The sequence below is a fragment of the Clavelina lepadiformis genome, chromosome 2, assembly GCF_947623445.1.
Source record: "Clavelina lepadiformis chromosome 2, kaClaLepa1.1, whole genome shotgun sequence".
Lineage (NCBI taxonomy): Eukaryota > Metazoa > Chordata > Ascidiacea > Aplousobranchia > Clavelinidae > Clavelina > Clavelina lepadiformis.
In genome coordinates, this window is record NC_135241.1 from 6,173,573 (window position 1) to 6,193,357 (window position 19,785).

Consider the following 19,785-nt stretch of genomic DNA (forward strand, 5'->3'; position numbering starts at 1 on the left):
ACTACCGAAAAGGATGTGAAATTTTTTTGCAAATAAGTAACTGAGTTTGCCTAAAAAGAAATACTTATTACTGTGCGGATAAATAGACGTGGGTCGCCATTGATAAGGTTATATTTCTACAAAAGTAAGGCTCCGAAGAGCGAAGGCTTCTGCTTATAAATAGAAAGACATGTTGGCCTAGCTTATATGGCTTCAACGCAAAACGTTTTACTATATGGGCATACTTATTCATCAGATCTTTTTACAGCAGTTTTGCATAAAAAATTCTATTCTAAAACGCATTTGTCATGTTAATAAAACATAAGCTTAGATCAACAGTAATTACAGCCACAACAAATAGAACCTATACGAAATACCACCTACTGTAAGATAAAATGCTCATAGAGTAAACTTTATAGCGATCTACATAATAATTTCCTAAAAACATTTTACCACACCTTATTCTCGCCAGTAAAGAACGCAATCTTAATACATTCATATTTTCTCTTGCGTCGTTGTAAGAAACATGATTATGTTTCTATAGAGGGATAGGCTTACCTTTATCGAAAAATCGTTGCTGAATGATGCAAAAATTGCAGTTGTTATGCTGTATTGGCTTGGGTTATAGCGTACATGTTCTGACAATATTTGTATACAGTAAAGGTTTTCCGTTTACTAAAGTTCTGCCTTCACGCTTCGTCGACTAAAAGTCATCTCTGGGGTTTTAGTTTGGGCATTTGTGAAACCAGAAAACTTCCTTTCTTACCTCTATCTTTGATAAGTGGAAATTTTGCTTCTTTTGAACCTACTTTCAACCGTTGCGAAAGTTACAGTAAAGTGTAGAGGTAAAACAGTCGAAAAACTATGATCTGTTTAGCTTACGATTCCTACGGATCACAAACTGATCTTGGGTAGGAACTGCCAAAACGTTTTGATTGTTTTTCCAGATCCGTTACGTTGAAAATCAATGTTGGGCAAATTAATTTTGTCAAAATAATAGCAACCTATTCTTTTAAGTGAATTTTTTTTTCTTGATGTGTGACTTCCTTCTAAGCATCATAATCTATTCTATACCTTCGGACAGTTTGTATCAGTGCAAGTTCGATTGACACGCACATTTTTGGAACGGTTCACTACGTCCACTGAACAGAAGCAAACGTCGTTCGTGTTTTGTTCAAAAAGCATTAAAACGGCATAGCACTGCTAGGAATCGAATCCGGTTGCATTTCTATACGAGCCGAACGCTAGTTTTACCACTGCCCCACCAAGTCGACATACGGCTAGAAGCCGTTGTGAGTGAAATTTCTGGTAGATGAATTCACGTGTGAATAGGCTCACCAAAGTCATTATTTGACCGTCTGTGGTTCGTAATTCCTGAAAATTTGTCCTTACCTGTAGCTTACAAGTTTTTGCTTGACAATTAAAAATAATTTTGCCAAAATTTGACTGTTTGTTCAGTTTAAATGTAGTTTAATCTCTAATCGGTCTAATGCATTCGGTAGGCTTACCATACGCTCCGGTTTGAGAGCCTCTCCCGGTGCCTTGTCCCAGTTTTTTTGCCCCGGTTATGAGTTATTTTTCTTTGATAATGAACAAGTTATTCCATCACATTTACGTTTAGGTTCAAAATTCAAAAGAGTTTATTTTTTATAGATACTATATAATAGGAGCAGTAGCCTAAACGTCAGTAGGTTATCATGAAAGAAATAAATTTAAGTTGCTTGTCCAGGATAATTCTCAGTTTAGGTCGTCGCACTTTGCGATTTTTTGTATTCTGCCATCGAACGACATAGCAATCAAGCTAAAATTTGTCACATATTTTTTCATTCACTGTTTAATTTTAGCATCAATTAAATTTTACAGTTTCAACCCATCCACAAGCGATTTAAATTATAAGCGATCCCAACGAACTTGCGTATTTTGGAGGCATCCGTAAACCTAGTTATGGGGTGCTCAATGTAAATGAATGGGCAGCGTTTTATTCAAAATATATGATAATTGTGTCAAAAGCGATCCCAGTAAATCTTATGTACTTATTTGTCTGGTTGCCTGTTGTTTCTAATAACGATGTTCAATTACAGTAGAACTTGCATATAACGGATAACTGTATACATCGGATGAAAATTCTTGTCCGGATGGTTTCCAATTCTTTTTAGTGTATTTCAACTCGCTTATAACAGATCCGTTATTGTATATAACGGATACATTCTCCAGAGCTTTTGAGAAGAAAAAAAAAACAATGTAAAATACCTGGTATAAGCTTATAACGGATCCATTCATCATTGCAAAGAAATCGATTGTTGACAGTAAAATTGCTATAGTCACCGCATAGGCGTAGCCAGGGGGGGCCCAAAGGGGCCATGCCCCCAATTTTTGTGTCTATAGGCTTCTACATCAGGTAGCGGTGTCTTAAAACAAACACTTTGTAGTTCCTTTGAACTCATGAAATATTTGGCAACCCCCCAATTTTTTTTCTGGCTACGCCACGCCATCTTTCACTTGTATTGCGTGTACTGTACTGTATTAACCAGTATGCCAAAAAGAAAGTTTCATTTTCACAGTGACATAGTGCATAGAAAAAAGTACAGTAGGCTATGTTGTTGCTGACTTGAAAATGTCCTGTAATTAACTCTGGACTGTGAGACGTAATACATAGGGACCTAGCGAGCCTGCGTGGTGTGCAGAGGGTCAATTTCGTATATAATGGATGTCGTGTAAAACGGATGAATATCGCTGGTCCCGATTTGTCCGTTATATGCGAGTTTAAATATCAGTCATATGCCACTTAATGTTTGGTGTGCTACGTAAGTTGAAAACTTGCAATATTGCATTGAAAATGTTACGTGAGCCTACAAACACTTATGCAAAACAAGATTTATTTTTTACAACTTCCTTCTCTGCTCAAAGGTCTATTCAAATTACTAAATCATAAGTATTGACGGAAAATCTAAAAGAACTTGGTTTTTATGAATTTAATGGCGTACTTTGCATGGGTATTCCCCAACTTAGCAAACACCAGCAGCAGAGCAGAAGTAATCACGGAAGCGGAGTCAACGTTAATAGAAAAAGACAGTTGTGTTTTCTATCAACTTGGGCCGGAGTTTGCATATTTAATCGGAGCGGCGGTATACGTGTTAACTAGGAAGTTGGTGGATAGGTCGGCAAACATTACCTGCTGGTGCCGGAAAGCTTTGGTATTTCATAGCAAGCTTTCCTTTTAACTGTAAAAAATATGAAGTCTAGCAGGACCTGGAGTGGCTTCATCGAAGCCGGCAAAAGAGTCTAAAAACCATGACTCTGATCACTTATGCAGTACAGGTGATTACGGAGCTTGAGTTTGCACGATTTACCGTGCAAAGGATCTTGATGTATACACACTACATAAATAGTAGGTAATCGGTAGACAGGTTGGCAGGCACTACTGTTGTGTATGGTACTACTGTAGGTGGTGCCAGACACATTTGCTATGGAAAACAAGCGTATGTTTTGAGTTTTGTTGAAAAAATTGTTGTTTACTGTTCAATTGGACGAAAAATAAGGAGCCGAAAAATAGAAATGTGTGTGTAACGTAGCACCAGCTAAAATTTGTAACATGTCCCTGTAGATTGGAATATGCAGGTCATGTCGATCTTTACTAAAATACTTCCATGCCAACAATGTATTCTATTTCTATCGCTTCTTTATTTTCAGTTACACAGCTCCAACGTTTCAAGATGCCTGAATTAGTTATTAAAACAAATGTGAAGAAGGAAAGCATTAAAAGCACAATACTGCAAGATTTAACGAAAATCTTGGTAGAAGCTTTGCAAAAACCAGAAAAATACATCTCTGTTGTAGTGATTCCTGATTTGTGGATGTCATTTGGTGGTACAGAAGAGCCCTGTGCAACATGCTGTCTTACATCAGTAAACCAGTTTCATGATGCTGAAGCAAACCGCAACTATGCCAAATGTGTTTTAAATTATCTCTATGATGCACTTGGAGTTTCACAAGAGCGGGCATACTTGGAGTTCAATCGGTCCACAAGAGAAACCATGGGATACAAGGCAGATACATTTTATGGACTTTTAGGGCCCTCAAGTTAAATTGCTTACAGCGCCAGTGATAAATGTTCGCAGGGCTCATTAATTATTAACAGTGCATGCCCATGCTTGGTAATTCAATGTGGCATTTAATCTAAAACAAACGATTATTTCAGTGTTTACATGTCATTAGTAAATACAAGCTGGTAGTAGATATATACTGCTCAGATATCAATGGATTATGATTTGAACCAGTTTTAAGGAGCGCTGTCACTTATATTTTCTTATGACTGGACAAAAGGTAAAAAACTTAAGTGAACGAAAGTCCAAAAACAAGTTGATCTTATATGAAGAACACTGTTAACTGTACATTCTAGTGAAATATTTTTGAAAAATAATTCGTGGATAGGTAGTTATCAGCAAAAGAAAATCGCAAAAAGTTTCAGTTTTTGGCCTTCATGATGTGATGTAGGTCAAGGCCCTTGTTATGTCACAAATTAGTCAAGTTGCTTGACAGCATGCTGTTGCTTTTCTTGCACGGTAGTCAACTGACGTCCGAAGTGTAGGTCATAGGAGTTTAGCCTATGTCCAATTAGGCGTCAGCTGAAGAAATTAGCAAAATGAAGAATTGTAATTGAATAAATTACAATTCTTTTAAACATAATCTGGTAGCCCAATCATTTGCGTCCGTGAAATTACAATATCCTTTGGACCTCATAAGCTACCTATCAAACCGGTACCGTACTGGTTGCCGTGGTTGTGCTATAGCTATAAGCTGTCACCAATCAAGCTATTGGCAGTTAGAGCAATCTATACAGCTGTAACAGATAAATATGTGATATACAGTAGGTATTGCTAAATGTATGAATCTGTGATTGCCTATGACATCACAAGAGCCTTGATGTACGTCACAATTAAAGCCAATTTTGTGATTTTCATTTGCTTATAATTACCTAATCAAGAAATATTTTTTAAAACTTTTTTACCAGAATATTTATTGAGTAGTGTTCTTTCATATAAGTTCAAATTGTTTCTGGACTTGACCCTCAATTTAAGGAAAAAAAACTTTTGAATACGAGCCCAAATAATTGGACTTAATGCGAAACTTTGTCATCAGTTTTCATAATCACACTTTCAAGTTGTTATTGTGTTAGTAATTTTCAGCAACAAAACCCATTTGGTGCCAAAAAACTTAAGTTTAAGGTAGTTATGATTAGAACATCTCTATAATGATGTTACTCGTAACTGGAAAAAATGTTTGTAAGATTTAGTCTATAATATATATTGCTAAGTAAATTCTTTCCTATTGAAATAAACAAGATAAGCCAATAAATTATTGATCATTGTTAGGCCACAACACTGAATTATTTTTTGATTTAAAAAATGTGCTAGGAAAAGACTGATTGCAAAACATTCAAAATGAACAGGACCACAAAAGTATATCTACAACCAAATAATGCTGATAATCTTAATATCTTTGGTTACAATTATTTATTCGGAAGTAAGTTTTTTATCATTATATGCAGCTAAACGGCTTACATTTTTTATCAAGCCAAAATTTTATATGGTGCTATTTTTTCATCCCACACAAGAAATTTTTTCCTTCCCTGTGTCTCTCTATTGTCATATAAAATAAAGAGCATAATGCATCGGCTTATTGTACGGTCCGTTCCAGTACTTTACAATTACACATGGCTTCTAATCGATGGCAGTTTATATCAATTTGTTAGTAACATCAAATTAAGTTTACAATCAAGTAAATACAGTAATTGACACAATTTGGTAGTTGGGATTCATATTGCATAAGGTTTGGATTATTCGGAATGTTGGGATTAAGGTAGTTTCTGAATCAGAGTTACCACCAATGAGTCTACTAAGTGGTGCATTTCATGTCAACTCACTCATCCATGGCAACCACCATCTCATATTTCTACAAAATTTCGTACAATGAAATCAAAAGTCTATTTTTAAAATACAAGCTCAAATTCATTGAAATTGATTCAGTATTTTATTACAAAAGCACTGTTGTTCTCCAGTAAACAGCTTTTGTGTTTACTTAAACAAAGCTGCAAATCTGCCAAAGCTTTATTAGTTTTCATTGCTTTATCTGTTACTTTACTTAACACCTTAAGAATGATATAAAAGCTCCATTTGGTGGACAGAATGAAATTTGAGCTTCAAGCGTAGTTATATATCTAGACTCCAGAATATGATTTCAAAGTTTTGTTAAATCGGGCTTTTTATCACTGGAATTTTAAGGCAAACTATGTTTCAACCATGTGGTGGACAACATATTAATTGATCTACATACTAGGGGTGCCCAGAATCGTGAACTTTGGATTTAGTCCGAAACCCAACTTCGGAGAAAGTAACCGAATTATTTCGACCAAAGTCTGCAGTCTGTATTGCAAGTATTTGTATCACAAAGTGAACAAAACAGAGCATACACACTACCACTTATATATTTAAAAAATACAATAGTTCAGGGGTTCTTAAACTTTTTGGCACACGCCCCCCTTGACGGTACCTAAAAATTTCGCGCCCCACCTCATTGCAAAATAAAAAAGCATTAAACAAAACAACAATTTATTTTCAATTAACTTTCATTAATATGAAGGATGTAGTTGTTTTTGGTAAACCTAACGTTTAATTCGATGCTTTGTAGAAGATAATGCACATCTAAGGTCGGCTTCACAGTCAAGTTTGTTCCTAGGTTTTGTCTTTATATTCATGAAGATGACGCTGCAAACGACTTGGTCTCAAAACGTCGTTGCTTAGCTTTTCTAAGCGTATCACGCATTGCGGTACGACTTTTCGGTTCACTGTGGTATCTATAAAGCCATACTTCAGATAATTTTGGTCATACTTTCTCTTTTTTCCACTCATTTTGTGTCAATACAATTAGTTTAATTACTAAAATACCTGGTTATTAAATCAATACTAAAATTAAGTTTTACTTGATAATATTGACATTACTATTTTTATTATGTGTGGCCGACACTGCACACAAATTTTCAATCGTTAATGACTCGAAAATTATACGTCGTAAACTGATCGGATATTTACAGGCTAGTAGCAAAAACATCAGGCTTCCTGTATACATCAAAATTGTAAAACTAAAGAAAATGCATTTAGTGTAAATTTAGTATTTCTACAAGTGATACATTTGTGAAAGTTTTTCTTGTTACGCCGCCCCCCGCTGTGAGAAAAAACAGGTCACCGCGAAAAGAGAACACAAGAGAACAGTAGTTAGTCGAGCTAGGAGTGCTTGAATGAGTAAACGAAAACAATACGCTTCAATGCGGAGAAACACCAAAGATTATGACGTAACAATTGACGTATTTCAGAATCCAAATCTCAAAAATACAATTGCCATCGTGACACACTTTAAAATTTTAGTAAAAATGAACCTATAGCGAAAGTCAAAAAAGCATGTTTAGACATAGCTCATATATTAGACAGTTTGTCATCTCTCGCGCCCCCCTTGTGAATGTTACACGCCCCCCAAGGGGGGCGCGCCCCCCAGTTTAAGAACCACTGCAATAGTTGAATGAGGGCATTGGACCATATTTTAAACTATTATAAACCTAACTCTATAGGCCATTGCACGTTTTCAGTCTTGTTCGTTTATTGCATTTCTTTGTTTGCAACTACTTACCTGCTTCAACCTATACAGAAAAACGTGGAAGATCAACAGGCGGGTTTACGGCGTTTCAAAATCGATGTATACGGCTTTATAACTTTTACACGGCGTCTCAAATGTAAAAACTATAAGTTGGCTTTTGTATTGTCTACAAAGATATAAAAATACATTTCGTTTAAGACGTTTCAAAGAGCTATTTCAGGCGCATAACACAAAATTGCTACGCTTTGCGCTAATTTGAGCGGGATAGGCAAGCTTGAGAATTTTCAGAACAATTTTTAAAGCTTTTTGGCTCCCCTCAACACAACCCTAAAAACACCACTGCATGCTTACTATACAAAGTTTTACTTGCTAAAGCAAAATTACAGTGATAGTTATCGGTATATTAAGGATTTCACGCTGACGCTGTTATCTTAAGTATAGGCTAGTTGCGCAATTCTTTATAAGTTGAACAATAACAGTAGCTGGCTAGTCTAATTGGACCTACAAAAAGTTTTTGGAGTTCATAAAGCTAAACTTGGCACATATGCGCTTAAATTATAATTTTGTTAATGAAAAGGCCTTCACCAATGCTGGGCAGGGTACTACACCATGTAAATCCGGCGTTGAAATATCATCATTGATTTCTTACATCAAAAGTAATTTCTTTTTGACGTTCATGTCACATTCCCGTTTTCATTCTTATTATTAGATTACTTTTTTGACGAATTTGATTTTGTTTGGAGGGGCCGTCTTTCTGAATGGATAAGTTTCATTCGTGCAAAAAGTTAAAGGCTACGGTACTTTCTAAATATCTTTTTAACAGGTACCGATAACTTTTTTATAATGTTTGTAAACAAAAACTGCTTGTACCTGGCCATTTTGAGACCATAAGGTTTATCATAATTTCTACTGTAATAACGTCAAAAATCATGATATGCTGTCCCTGCGTGACTAACAGGCCTTTTGCACAATCCGCTTTGGGCATGCGCAAAAAATGTGTTATCCAAAAATTTGACCACCGATGAGCTTCAGGTCCTAAGCCCTAATGAATGCATGTGAGTTTTTGTAGTTACTGTTTTCGTTACTTTTCAGGCTTAAGTATTACTATTTTCCAACAATAATTATAAATCACGACTCCTATATGCATTCCGACAAACGTAGGACAAGTCCTGAATGGTAAGCTAGTCAAAACTTTGGCTGTAGTTTATTGGAGGAGTAGGCTTATGACCTACAACAAACAAAAGAATCATGTGATTATTTTGCCATATTATAGGACGAGGTTAAAAATTTATGAACGAGAATAGCTTAATTATATTTATATAAAAGAAAATTAAATTCAGATAGGCTTATTTTAAGCTTGCAATATAGCCTACTTGAAAAGGTATGGTACGCTACATAGTACATACTGGACTACCAGTAAACGGTGATATAGAAAATTCGACTGCTCTCTTAAGTAGCAGCTTTTGTGGAGAAATTATATGCATTGTATCTATCCAAAATATAAAAAAACTTCAAAAATTTATTGCTTCTTAGCATAGAAAAAGCCAACATAAAAGAAGTCTGCATTGTAAAAGGCAGGCGAAACAACCATGTCTCATTAAAAAGTGTCACGTGACTTACACTTTAATTCAAGCGTTTTTCGTGTCGAAAAGGTTTATTGTGGATTTGTTAGCAAGTGTTGGAAACCCTTGCCATGTGCAGTATATTGAGTTTTGTTTGTTATCTATAAATGTTGAGAGTATAGGCTAATAGCGTTAACTACATGCTGTTACTTTCATAAGTTACTATACAGCCACTCGTGTAAAAACTTTCTGCAATCTGAGGATAAACATTCAGACTTTGTGATGCCGTACTGTTATACCCAGTACAACTGGAATAAATTTTCTCTTTCGCTCCAGATACCAGCAGGTAAACTGGGCTAAGTTGGTAATATAGGCTACTGTATTATGGCAAAAATTGAAGAAATGTCGGTAGATGAGTTTATGGAGAAAGACTGGGGTGATACATCTTCAAATGAAGAAAATATGGACAAAGGTAGGTACCATGCGGTAGGACTAGATCCCGTAAATGTGGAGTACTACCTATAACCCAAGTTTAAGTCTATTCACAACTCACTGCATGTAACTTGAGTTTTGGAATCTAGGGTTTATCAAAGTCAGGTTACGTCAGTCAGTCAGGCAGTCCTGACATTGTAAATAAATGTAAAATAGCTGTAAAATAAAAATTTTGGATCTCCCAAAAAAACCAAAGGTAGGTTCACGTGGGTGATTAGGTTTAGTGAAATGTTAGTCATGGTGTATTCCATGTCAGTTAGTCTGAAGATCTTCAGTGTGACCTACAGTCAAGTGGTGAAAAGTTGGTGTGGCACAGAGCAAGTCACATCCTGGCACAACTCTATTGAAAACATGGCAACAGCAATTTCACTTTTTTTTTCGGTGCTTCTCTTGTTTAGACGAAATGTGCACAATGCTTCTTTTTTTAGAAATTTCAGATTGGTATAGCACGTCTTTGGCATACTTTTTTTGTATGCCAAACTGACCTTTAGCATTTGTGTCTCACGGAATGCACCCTTAGAGCTGGGGTCAAGGCTAAATAGAAGTTATATAATAGAGCAAAGGTGGGCAAATTGCGGTTCGCCAACATTTTTTTGTGGCTATTTTAGCTAAATAGTAATATCCATTATTGTTCATTATCCATGCATTGTTTACTGTATTTGTATCAACACTACTGATTTTGCGGCTCGCTGGTGTTTGTAGTTTTCCACAAGTGATTCTTTCATTGAACAAGTTTGCCCACTCCTGTAATAGACCATTTTCAAGTTCTGGCAGTATAACCACGATTTTGTGTGAATCACAAAATATTTTCAATGTCTTTGCTTAACAATGGAAATCATAAACCCTCTTCTATTTACTTTTAAATTGCTGGTATTTTTGGCATCTGATTGTAAAGATTTCACTCAGGTAAGTAGCATTTGATGTTTTTGCACAACGAAGATAAAATAACAAAAAGATGTTGTCTTATTTTTCATTACTTTGAATTTTACACACACAACTTGTTGATATGACATCATGGTGTATCAAAAATAGGCAACAATTTTTCAATACTGTTTTTGTTGTCATGTAAAAAAACTTTTATGCTACTTACCTGAGTAAAATTCTTTAAAATCTGATGGTTAGAGTGCATGCAGTTTATAATTGCAATCAATATAATTCTTGCCACTCAAACAAGGTAATAGCTGTAACTTGGAAAGGGTTTCTTAGGTAGCCAGTAGGCTGCAAATCTGTGTCTTATTGCTTTCTCCCATGAAGGCCTGAACACTAAGAAGCTTTGATGCACCCAGAGGTGGGCGGTTGGTACTTTGAAAGTACCGTCGGTAACGGTACCGATACTTAGCAAAACATGTACTGACGGTTCAAGTAGTCGGTACTGTTTTAAAAAAGTAGTCCGTTACTTTGTCGGTACTCGGTACCGGTACTTTTAGCGTAAAAGTTGCTGCTGCAAATGCAATGTTTGCCGCTATTATGCTCCGGGTAAAGGTTACTTCAGGTCAAAACATATGTGAGATTAATCGCTTGCAATTTTACTTGACATTTCTAGATTAAAAAAGATCAACAAGTGTTAAAATTGGTTTTAAGGATTAATTAACATGTACTTAAGAAAACATACTTGTTAAAATTTTGAAATTATCACGTGAAAAGTATCGAGTACCGGGACCGACTGAAATTTCTTGAAAAAAGTAATTCGGTACTTTTTTTCAAAAGTGCTGATGTTATCGTTACTGAAAAAGTACTGCGGTACAGTAATTCGGTACTATAGTACCACAGTACTGCACACCTATGGATGCACCTTAACCTAACATATATTTTCTTGGTCCTGATATGAGGGAGTAAAAGTCAAGGAAGTATAGTTGCCTCACATTTTGCTTCAACCCAAAGCCATCTGCTTAGTATATACCAAGTTTTAAGGAGATCTACTTTCTGTAGATGATCCACCCAGGAAAATGGGAAAGAAAAAATTCTCCAAAAAGAAGGAAAAGTTTCCACCAAATGCCCATGAAAAAAATAAGGTTTGGATATTTTAGATTTCTTAATTCTAGCCTAAATTTATTTACAAAAAATGTAATTTTTTTACTTTATTTCATTTAGTTATTTAGACTATGTTTTTTGCATTTTAGGATCCTTTAACAGACCATGAACAGAAAACAATAAACCCCGAAAGTTGCCAAGCAAAGAAAATTTCAAAACATCAAAAGCAGCTTGATGGTCTAAAGGAAAGGGACCCAGCATTTTACAAGTTTTTACAGGTTTAATTGGCATTGCCTTGAAACAATGCAATTTTGATAAATTCTGAGTTATTTATCGACTCTTATTGTTAAGTTTCTGAAATAGACCTTTGACCTCAATGCATGTTTTTGTGTTCTTAGGAGGAAGACTCGACGCTTCTTAATTTCAAAATTGATGACTTAGATGCTTCCAGTGATGAAAGTGATAACGAAATTCACAAGTTTCCTGAAACACTAGATGTGTGTATAGAACTTTATTGTACATGTACTGTATAACTGTGAACAGCACTACACTTGGGCAATAACTTACTTGACCATATTTTGTAGTATTGTATTTTTAGTATAGCATTATTTTATTGTGTTTTTAGGAGGCATCTGATAGTGATGTTGATGTCGGTGACTCAAGTGACAATGAAAAATCTTTTGATGATCAGGATGAACCTTTTAAAAAGAAAGAAAAACATCTGGTGAAAAATTATTCCGTAATCATTTGTAGTTATTTTGTATTTCCATTCACCTGTTTCGAATGCTGGTCTTTTGATCAGTACTAATGATGAATGACGAACTGATCAAAAAAAATAAACATGTTAGCATTTATGTGTTAGTACTAACCATTATACATAACTATGTCAAAAGTTGACAGTATCAGAGCAGATGATAAAAAGCTGGCAATCTCGTCTTACGGCCAAAGAACCATCTCTTACTGCATTGAAACAACTGATGCAAGCATTCCAAGCTGCTTTGGCAAGAATTGATGCCCAGGAGAAAGAGCAAAAAACAAGTAAAGGCAAGAAGCGAAAGAAGTCTACAGGACCTACATCAAAATACAAGTACACCTATATAGTTTTGTCATAAGTTACAATGTTGCTTGGTTTGCACGTCTTTTGTGCATGTAATATTCTGTCTTGGTATTAGGTTTGAAATGTTAATAATCCATTTAAAACTATCTGTAATTAGAGTTATTTCAAAACATCTACCAAGAGCACTTATCTCTTCATTTCTGTGTAGTTGTTACTTTGCCAGCTTAAGAAGTTCTATATTATATTCATGATGTGTTGTTTGTTATGAAGGATTATTGGGGCAGCTACTTTTAATGCTGTTGTAAGGTTGTGTATACAATGTGTGCCACCATCTCTTGCAAGTATACTGAACTACTCTCCAGACAACATGAAACACACTAAAAAGAAGTGAGTTTTACGACATTAAGTTAATGGGCTACTGAGCTAGATTTTTAAGTTTTTTTCCGTTATACACTATTTTGTGTCATGAAGTTTGACATACTGGTAACACTTTTAAACTTCAATTTCGTATTTGTTAGCCTATGATTAACATTTAGTAATAGAAAACGGTAAGATGTTTCAGGTTAATTTTTGTTTTACATTTAAACAGAAAAATTCCACTGCCTAGTTCATGCCAAAGATGGAACAGTGTGCGAGATGATGTTCGCGCTTATTTAACAAATGCTGTTACACTGGCGCAGTCCTTGTTTGAACCCTCTGTCACTAGAGTGTTTCTACGGCACCTCTTAATATTATTACCGTATTTTATTTCCTTCCCTAAAATTGCTAAAGTGTTATCGAAGGTAGTTTTAAGAACATGTTTGTTATACTGCTACACTGTTTCATTTACATAATATACAAAAGTAAAAATTATATGTGTAATAATTTGCAACTGTTATTCTTCCTACAGTAATTGGAATTCAGGAATGTGGTAAGATTTATGTTGTTTGCAGATGCTGATCAAGTTTTGGAGCTCTGCAGATAATGAAAGTGTTCGAGTCCTTTCTTTTCTTTGCATTACAAGGCTACTTAAACTGGACAAAGATCGCTTTCTAGAAAATGTGATGAAGGTACTCAGCTGGTTGCTTGCTTTTGAATGTTATATTTCATGCTAGGTTAGAAACAAGATTTGTACCTAAATATTTTATTTTAACTAATTTTGGCTTTGCTTTTCAGCAATGTTACCTGAGCTATGTTTCCAATTGTAAGTTTACTTCACCAACAACGCTGCCCATGATCAATTTCATGCAAAGAACTTTTGCTGAAATATGTGCAATTGACACAGATTTGACATACAGATTTGCCTTTTTGTACATTCGTCAACTTGCAGTGCACTTGAGGAAAGCTATTACAACAAAAAATAAGGTATCAAACATGTTTATAATAAGGTTTTTGTGTTTTTTGTTTGTAGTTTACACATATAACATGTTTAATTTTGTAGGAAACACGCCAGGCGGTGTATAATTGGCAGTATGTCCACAGCCTTGCTTTGTGGTGCCGTGTATTATCCGTTCTTCATCCAAATGATATTCTTCACCCACTAATCTATCCTTTAGTACAAGTATCACTGGGTGTGATTGAGTAAGTAGCAGTTCATATCCCTGGATATTGTGTGTTAAGTTTTTGATCCGATATATTATATTTGTAAACGTAAACCTTCCTTCCATAATATTACTTGGGTTACATTGAAGTTTTCAACGCTTTTTAATTTGTTAGTTTAGTGCCAACGGCAAGATATTATCCATTACGATTTCGCATTACTGAAAATCTTGTTGCTCTTGGGGATTGCACCAACACTTATATTCCATTGCTATCTTTCATTACTTCTCCACTTCGACTTGCAGAATTCAAAAAGCAGTAAGTTATGCGGAACTTATATTATTGTGTATTATTGCAACCTTTTCATACGATTATGATTCATCCTCCATACTGCGCAATTAAAAGCTAAGGAATAACTAATTGCACAAAAAAGCTATAATCTGTCAAAGATTTCTGAAGTATTTTGATACAATTAATTTTGCAGGCAAACTGGAGTGGCAATCCGATCCCTTTCATTTGATACAATCTTGCGACTTTCTAACTCTCAACTCAAAGAAAAGTCATACAGGGTTAGCAAACTAATACCATATTTTAATCTATGATTATTGTATGTTTCACTTTCTTAAACTTATTCATTACCGTATATAGGACGGTACGATCGACCGAGTGTATGATTTGCTTATGGCCTACTTCAACAGCCAAGCTCACACCGTTGCCTTTCCTGAAATGTCTATTCCTACCATTGTTATGCTGAAAAAATTTGTTAAAGAATGTAAGGTAAATTTCCAATATACTGTGCAGTCAACATTACATCAAATCTTCTGCCAAGAAAGTATTTGATTAAGGAATTTCTGGAATGTTCTTTAATTAATAAAATGTGCTCCAACTCTAGTGTATAAAAGTGAATGCTTATGGTGTAAACATTGTGCTTTTACTAATTTATTCTGTTAGACGCCAAATTATTCCAAAGTCATCAAGCAGATTGTGGAAAAGGTTCAAGAAAACAGCGAATTCATTCAGCGGAAGCGATCAGATATAACTTTTGACATTAAAGACATATCAGCCATGGTCAGTGCAATTAGTGATGAAAAGTTTGTTGAAGATTTTCCTTGTTGCGTTAAGGATTTGAAAGTTTTTGGCTCGTACTGCTCAAGTGTAAAATATTGTAAAAGAATTTAAAATTACATGTGCTGAAGAACTTTTAACACTTTCAGGCTGCTTGGGAAAGCAACTTAAAAGAAAGTGGTGTTCCTTTCCACACAAAATATTCTGAGTATAGAAAGAATCGACAAAGGGAACTTGTACAACAAATTGCAGATAAAGATAGGGTAAGCTGAAAAGCATATTTTTGCACCAGTTGGTTATTTGATAAATGGCTGATATGTCTTTAAAGTCAAAAGTTCAATGCTTGTTAATTAGTAACTTTGTTTAATATCACTGTTTTATCGTTTGTATCAGAATGTTGAAGAAAAACTTCCAAGTATTGATCGTGCTAAGTTCTTGGAAAAATCAAAAGCTGATGATAAACTGGAATTCAATAAGTTATTTGAGGGAGATATTGAGGAAGACTTTGAAGCCGACTTTGAAAAGGCAGTTAATGATGGTCAGTGATAAAAAGATAAGTATATTAGTTGATTTGTAATAATGGGAAATTTACTAGTTTTTTTCTCCCAAACAGGTGGATTTAAAAAGAAACAGATAAATTCCAGCGAACCAGCCGAAGCATCTGCTAATGAACAGTCAAATAATGAAGATGGTGATGATGACCAGCAGGAGCAAGAAGTGCAAAAGAAGGACGAACCACGGAAGAGGAAAATTGATTTGGCATCAGGATACAAAGACATTGTTAAAGATTTTAGTTTTTCTGACAGTGATGGTGATGAATGAATAAATGACGTGGATCTCATTGCTTATTTTCTCATTGTTTGCCGGTGCTTTTTTCCTCATACAAGCAACTAGCAGACTAGCTTTTCGATAAAAGACGGTATGTGACATATCATACTAATCTGGGATAAAAGAGGTTGTATTGACCAGAATTGACATGATCGACCGCCGTAAAAGAAAGTGGATATGCTGTAAAAGTAAGGAACCCATGGTCTACCAGTCACCAAGGGGTGGAGGAGCCATATATGCTGAAATTTTGCAATTTACAGGAGTTTGTTGGACGTTCTAGGTAACAATTAAACCCATGAAATGTGTTTTGTAGGATATCTGTAGTTGAACCAATCAGTGGCCGGTGTTGTTTTTCAGTGCGGCGATTTCCCTAGCAAATGAAGCGTTAAAAACTTCCAGGTTGCATGTGTAGGTTAGCCTAAATTGATGAAATTTGACTTTTTTGGCCCAAAGTTGCAGTCTTGACTTTAGCTTTGTATTGTAACAGTTAAAACTTAGTGTTTTTATTAGGATGTGGCGTTTAGCGCCAAATGGCATTCTCCCTTGACGTTTCCGACTTCTCGACGCATTCCTTACGCATAATTGGTATTGGCGTGCTATATAAATACCTGTGCTATACCGCATCACGGATTGTCTTATGTTTCACTAGTTCAAATAAACGCTTTAGTTTGAGATTTTATCCTACTGTTTGTTTGCAATTAATGCTGGCAGAAAAGGACGTGCAGCCTTCTTGGAAGTCAGGTGAAGCGGAGTTTATTGTCGCAGACACGTGATCTCACAACCAAAAATCGCTGCAAGGATTTCATGAAATAATAACCTAGGACAGGGCTACTCAACTGGCGGACCTTTTCAGTGTTGAACCCGGACCATATCTGTCTCAGTATTTACGCAATTGAAGTCGCTCATCATTAGTTTTGTTATTCTTGCTTATTCAATTAATCAGCGAGTGTGTAAGTGGTAATTCAAACCAATGTTCCCTCTAATTTTTCACGTGTCTGAGCAAACACACTAACTCCCTGAGCGGTCCCTTGGACCACTGTGAGCAACATCAGACGTGCCACGTGCGCACTGTGGCCATTGTTATGCGTTTATTCTATTTTTAATTCAGGTTGGCTTATTTTCTTGTGCTCAACACAGATTTTCTGTGCGCGGAGACCGTGTCAGCAGTGCGCATTTGCGCACGCGCGCAGCTTAGAGGGAACATTGATTCAAACTAGTCTTCTAGCATTTTTTGTTAATTGGACGTTTGTCAATCGGGGCAGCCGGCGTTTTGCGCCATCTTTTGTTGATAAAACAATGTTCATACAAGTTTAATACAAAACCACTAAGGAGATGTAGCCTTCGACAGCGCTGTTTCTAGGTAAAGCCCAACATCAGCAACGCGCTAATTGCAACCCATAAAGAAACTTTATGAAGTCACAAGGATATTTGTGACTTCATAAAGGACACCAGTTTTTTTTTAACAAAACCAAATCCATTATTGTTGATTTACAAAAACAGCAGACAATAGCAGAATTTCAAACAAGGCTTGTTGACGTCACCATGCAACCACGGAAAAAACAAAAGAGCGAGTAAAATGCAAATTGCAAATTGCAAAAACAAGTAACAGTTTCATTTTGCAGATGTACAGGAATAAAGTGCAGTGTTATTATTACTTCTGTTCAGCTCCAGACTAGCAATAATTTGCAGAACTTTATAGTTCACTCCTAATTTAACTAGAATCGGTAATTAGTTAATTACAGATAATATAGCATCTTTCAAGAGAAGGAAGTTTGACAATGAAAATGGTTTGTTCAAGGAAGAATTTGAAGCAAATATTGAACTTTTTTAACTGGTACTTTGCTAAAAATAGTTGAGCCCTGACCTAGGACATAGGCCTACTAAAGTGGATGAAAAATTTCAGGGAGTCTCATGTGGGATTTTTCGATTAATTGCATTTTTAGTAATTTCACTTTAGAATAAAATAAACAAAGAAATTACGTCTTTTTACAAGCGTGAACGGAGCCTTGATCGATGAAAAAATAAAGCTATTAACTTTGAATTGAAGTTAATTGTTAACTACTATGCCATTTGTTATATGGTATGTCTGGATTTATATAGCCTTCGCTATGAGCTAACAGTTCAGTTTTTACAAAAACAAAGTCGATTTATATATAACCGAATTCACCAACTGCCAATTGCAGTTGGTTTTATAAAATGTCTCTAGATTTCTTTTATGGGGTTTACCCTTAATCGTAAACAAACAAGTAAATTTCCTGATGTTGTGGCTTTTGTGCGTTTGATTATTATGTTAGTTAGTAAAGTCGGATGTCCGAATCTCCCGAAGGTGAGGTTATATGTACACATAAACGCGTTTTAACTGAATGTGCCGGAGTTATGCTCAAATAGCAGTGAAATACGAGATGAGCTAATATTGAAAAGTGTTGCCATTGATGAAAATTAGCTGATTAACTGTTCGTGAGCATGTGTTTTATTGTGCTACAACTACAACGGTTAGCATCCTAACTTTCGCTCCGTACAGTTAATGGCGAAAAATAAAAAATACAATACAATCAGCTATATATGAGTCTGGCTGGATCCGGATTTTGGAGATTTAATAATTCGTTAGTTTTACGACGAATTGGCAAATAAAACGTTTTTTGTATTATGCCGGTCTGTAATTCATGGCAGGATTTGCCGAGATCTCAGGTGTACAGACCGGGTAATTCAAGTGTACAGGTGTGCAACAGCGAGCCAAGTGTGCATCTATTCAATCTTTCTTCAGTTCATATCCAGGCTAATACTTGTAATTCCATGTTGACACACATGACACCTTTTCAAGAAATCATGTGGTTCTGATAAGTTTTCATCGTTTCTCATCGAAATTTGAAGGCAGGGCCGTAACCAAAAGTGCGGGTGCTACTGTTAAATAGCAGCCTGCTGTTGTCCAATAGCGCCCTGCTACTACTTGCTGACTAGTGATGTGATCAATAGCAGGTTAGATTTTCAACGAAGTGAGCGGCTGATGTGGAGTTTTTCAAGGAAAAATGCACAATGGTTTTTAGAAAAGAATGTTGAATTGTATGGTTTATGTTTCGTATATTTAACAACTGGTTTTGTGGGTGAGGATAACATAATCTTTGTTCCTGTTTTGATGCTTTTGAATATCCTTGATAGAAACAAACAGTGATCAGTCCAGTTTTCAGCAGCAAACAATAACAACAGGTTGTTACTCAAGCAATGACAGTCAGCTGTTCATTACGTCATGAGCAGCAGCCTGTCATCTACTGAGCAGTAAACAGTCAATAACATGGTGTTATTTGAAAACAGCAGGCTGTTGTATAACAATAACAGAAGTTCTTATGATAACACCAAACTACTGATCTACTAATCAGTAACTACATTCAAAACTATTCAAAACTAGAATGCGGCAATTGGCGATATCACTAGAAAATTTAGCAGTTAAAATTGCTATTGGAAATGTACCCTATCATTGTGGCTAACCAAATATATGAAGTCAGCCGTACTCATTTGTCGATGATTCTAAACATTGTGCAAACTTTGCTTAGAACTTGTTCAATGCTATGAGTATGTCCTTACTCTGTACTTAAGGCAAGACATTGTGGCGTTTTGCTTTACTGGGCCTGTGCAAAGTGTAAGTGTGCAAAAAGTTTGCTTGAAATTTAT

The 19,785-nt window shown here is 35.6% G+C and overlaps 1 protein-coding gene across 1 annotated transcript; it reads left to right on the forward strand.

The window, feature by feature from the left end:
• Nucleotides 1-9,513: 9,513 nt before the first annotated feature.
• On the forward strand, nt 9,514-16,132 carry LOC143446829 (nucleolar complex protein 2 homolog). The gene is made up of 18 exons (XM_076946647.1): nt 9,514-9,660; nt 11,610-11,692; nt 11,801-11,929; nt 12,050-12,148; nt 12,277-12,375; nt 12,545-12,738; nt 12,979-13,095; nt 13,298-13,490; nt 13,641-13,757; nt 13,864-14,052; nt 14,129-14,268; nt 14,404-14,544; nt 14,711-14,795; nt 14,875-15,003; nt 15,178-15,294; nt 15,441-15,554; nt 15,685-15,829; nt 15,905-16,132. Exons 1-18 carry the CDS (start codon nt 9,573-9,575, stop codon nt 16,111-16,113), a joined length of 2,388 nt encoding a protein of 795 aa, XP_076802762.1. The 5' UTR covers nt 9,514-9,572; the 3' UTR covers nt 16,114-16,132.
• Nucleotides 16,133-19,785: the final 3,653 nt, after the last annotated feature.

Bases quoted from the DNA above. Each gene is read 5' to 3' on its own strand.
- LOC143446829 (XM_076946647.1), top strand. From the start codon at position 9,573: ATGGCAAAAATTGAAGAAATGTCGGTAGATGAGTTTATGGAGAAAGAC. The intron at 14,053-14,128 runs GTATCAAACATG...TTAATTTTGTAG, and splicing joins CTATTACAACAAAAAATAAG to GAAACACGCCAGGCGGTGTA. The intron at 15,830-15,904 runs GTCAGTGATAAA...TCTCCCAAACAG, and splicing joins TGAAAAGGCAGTTAATGATG to GTGGATTTAAAAAGAAACAG.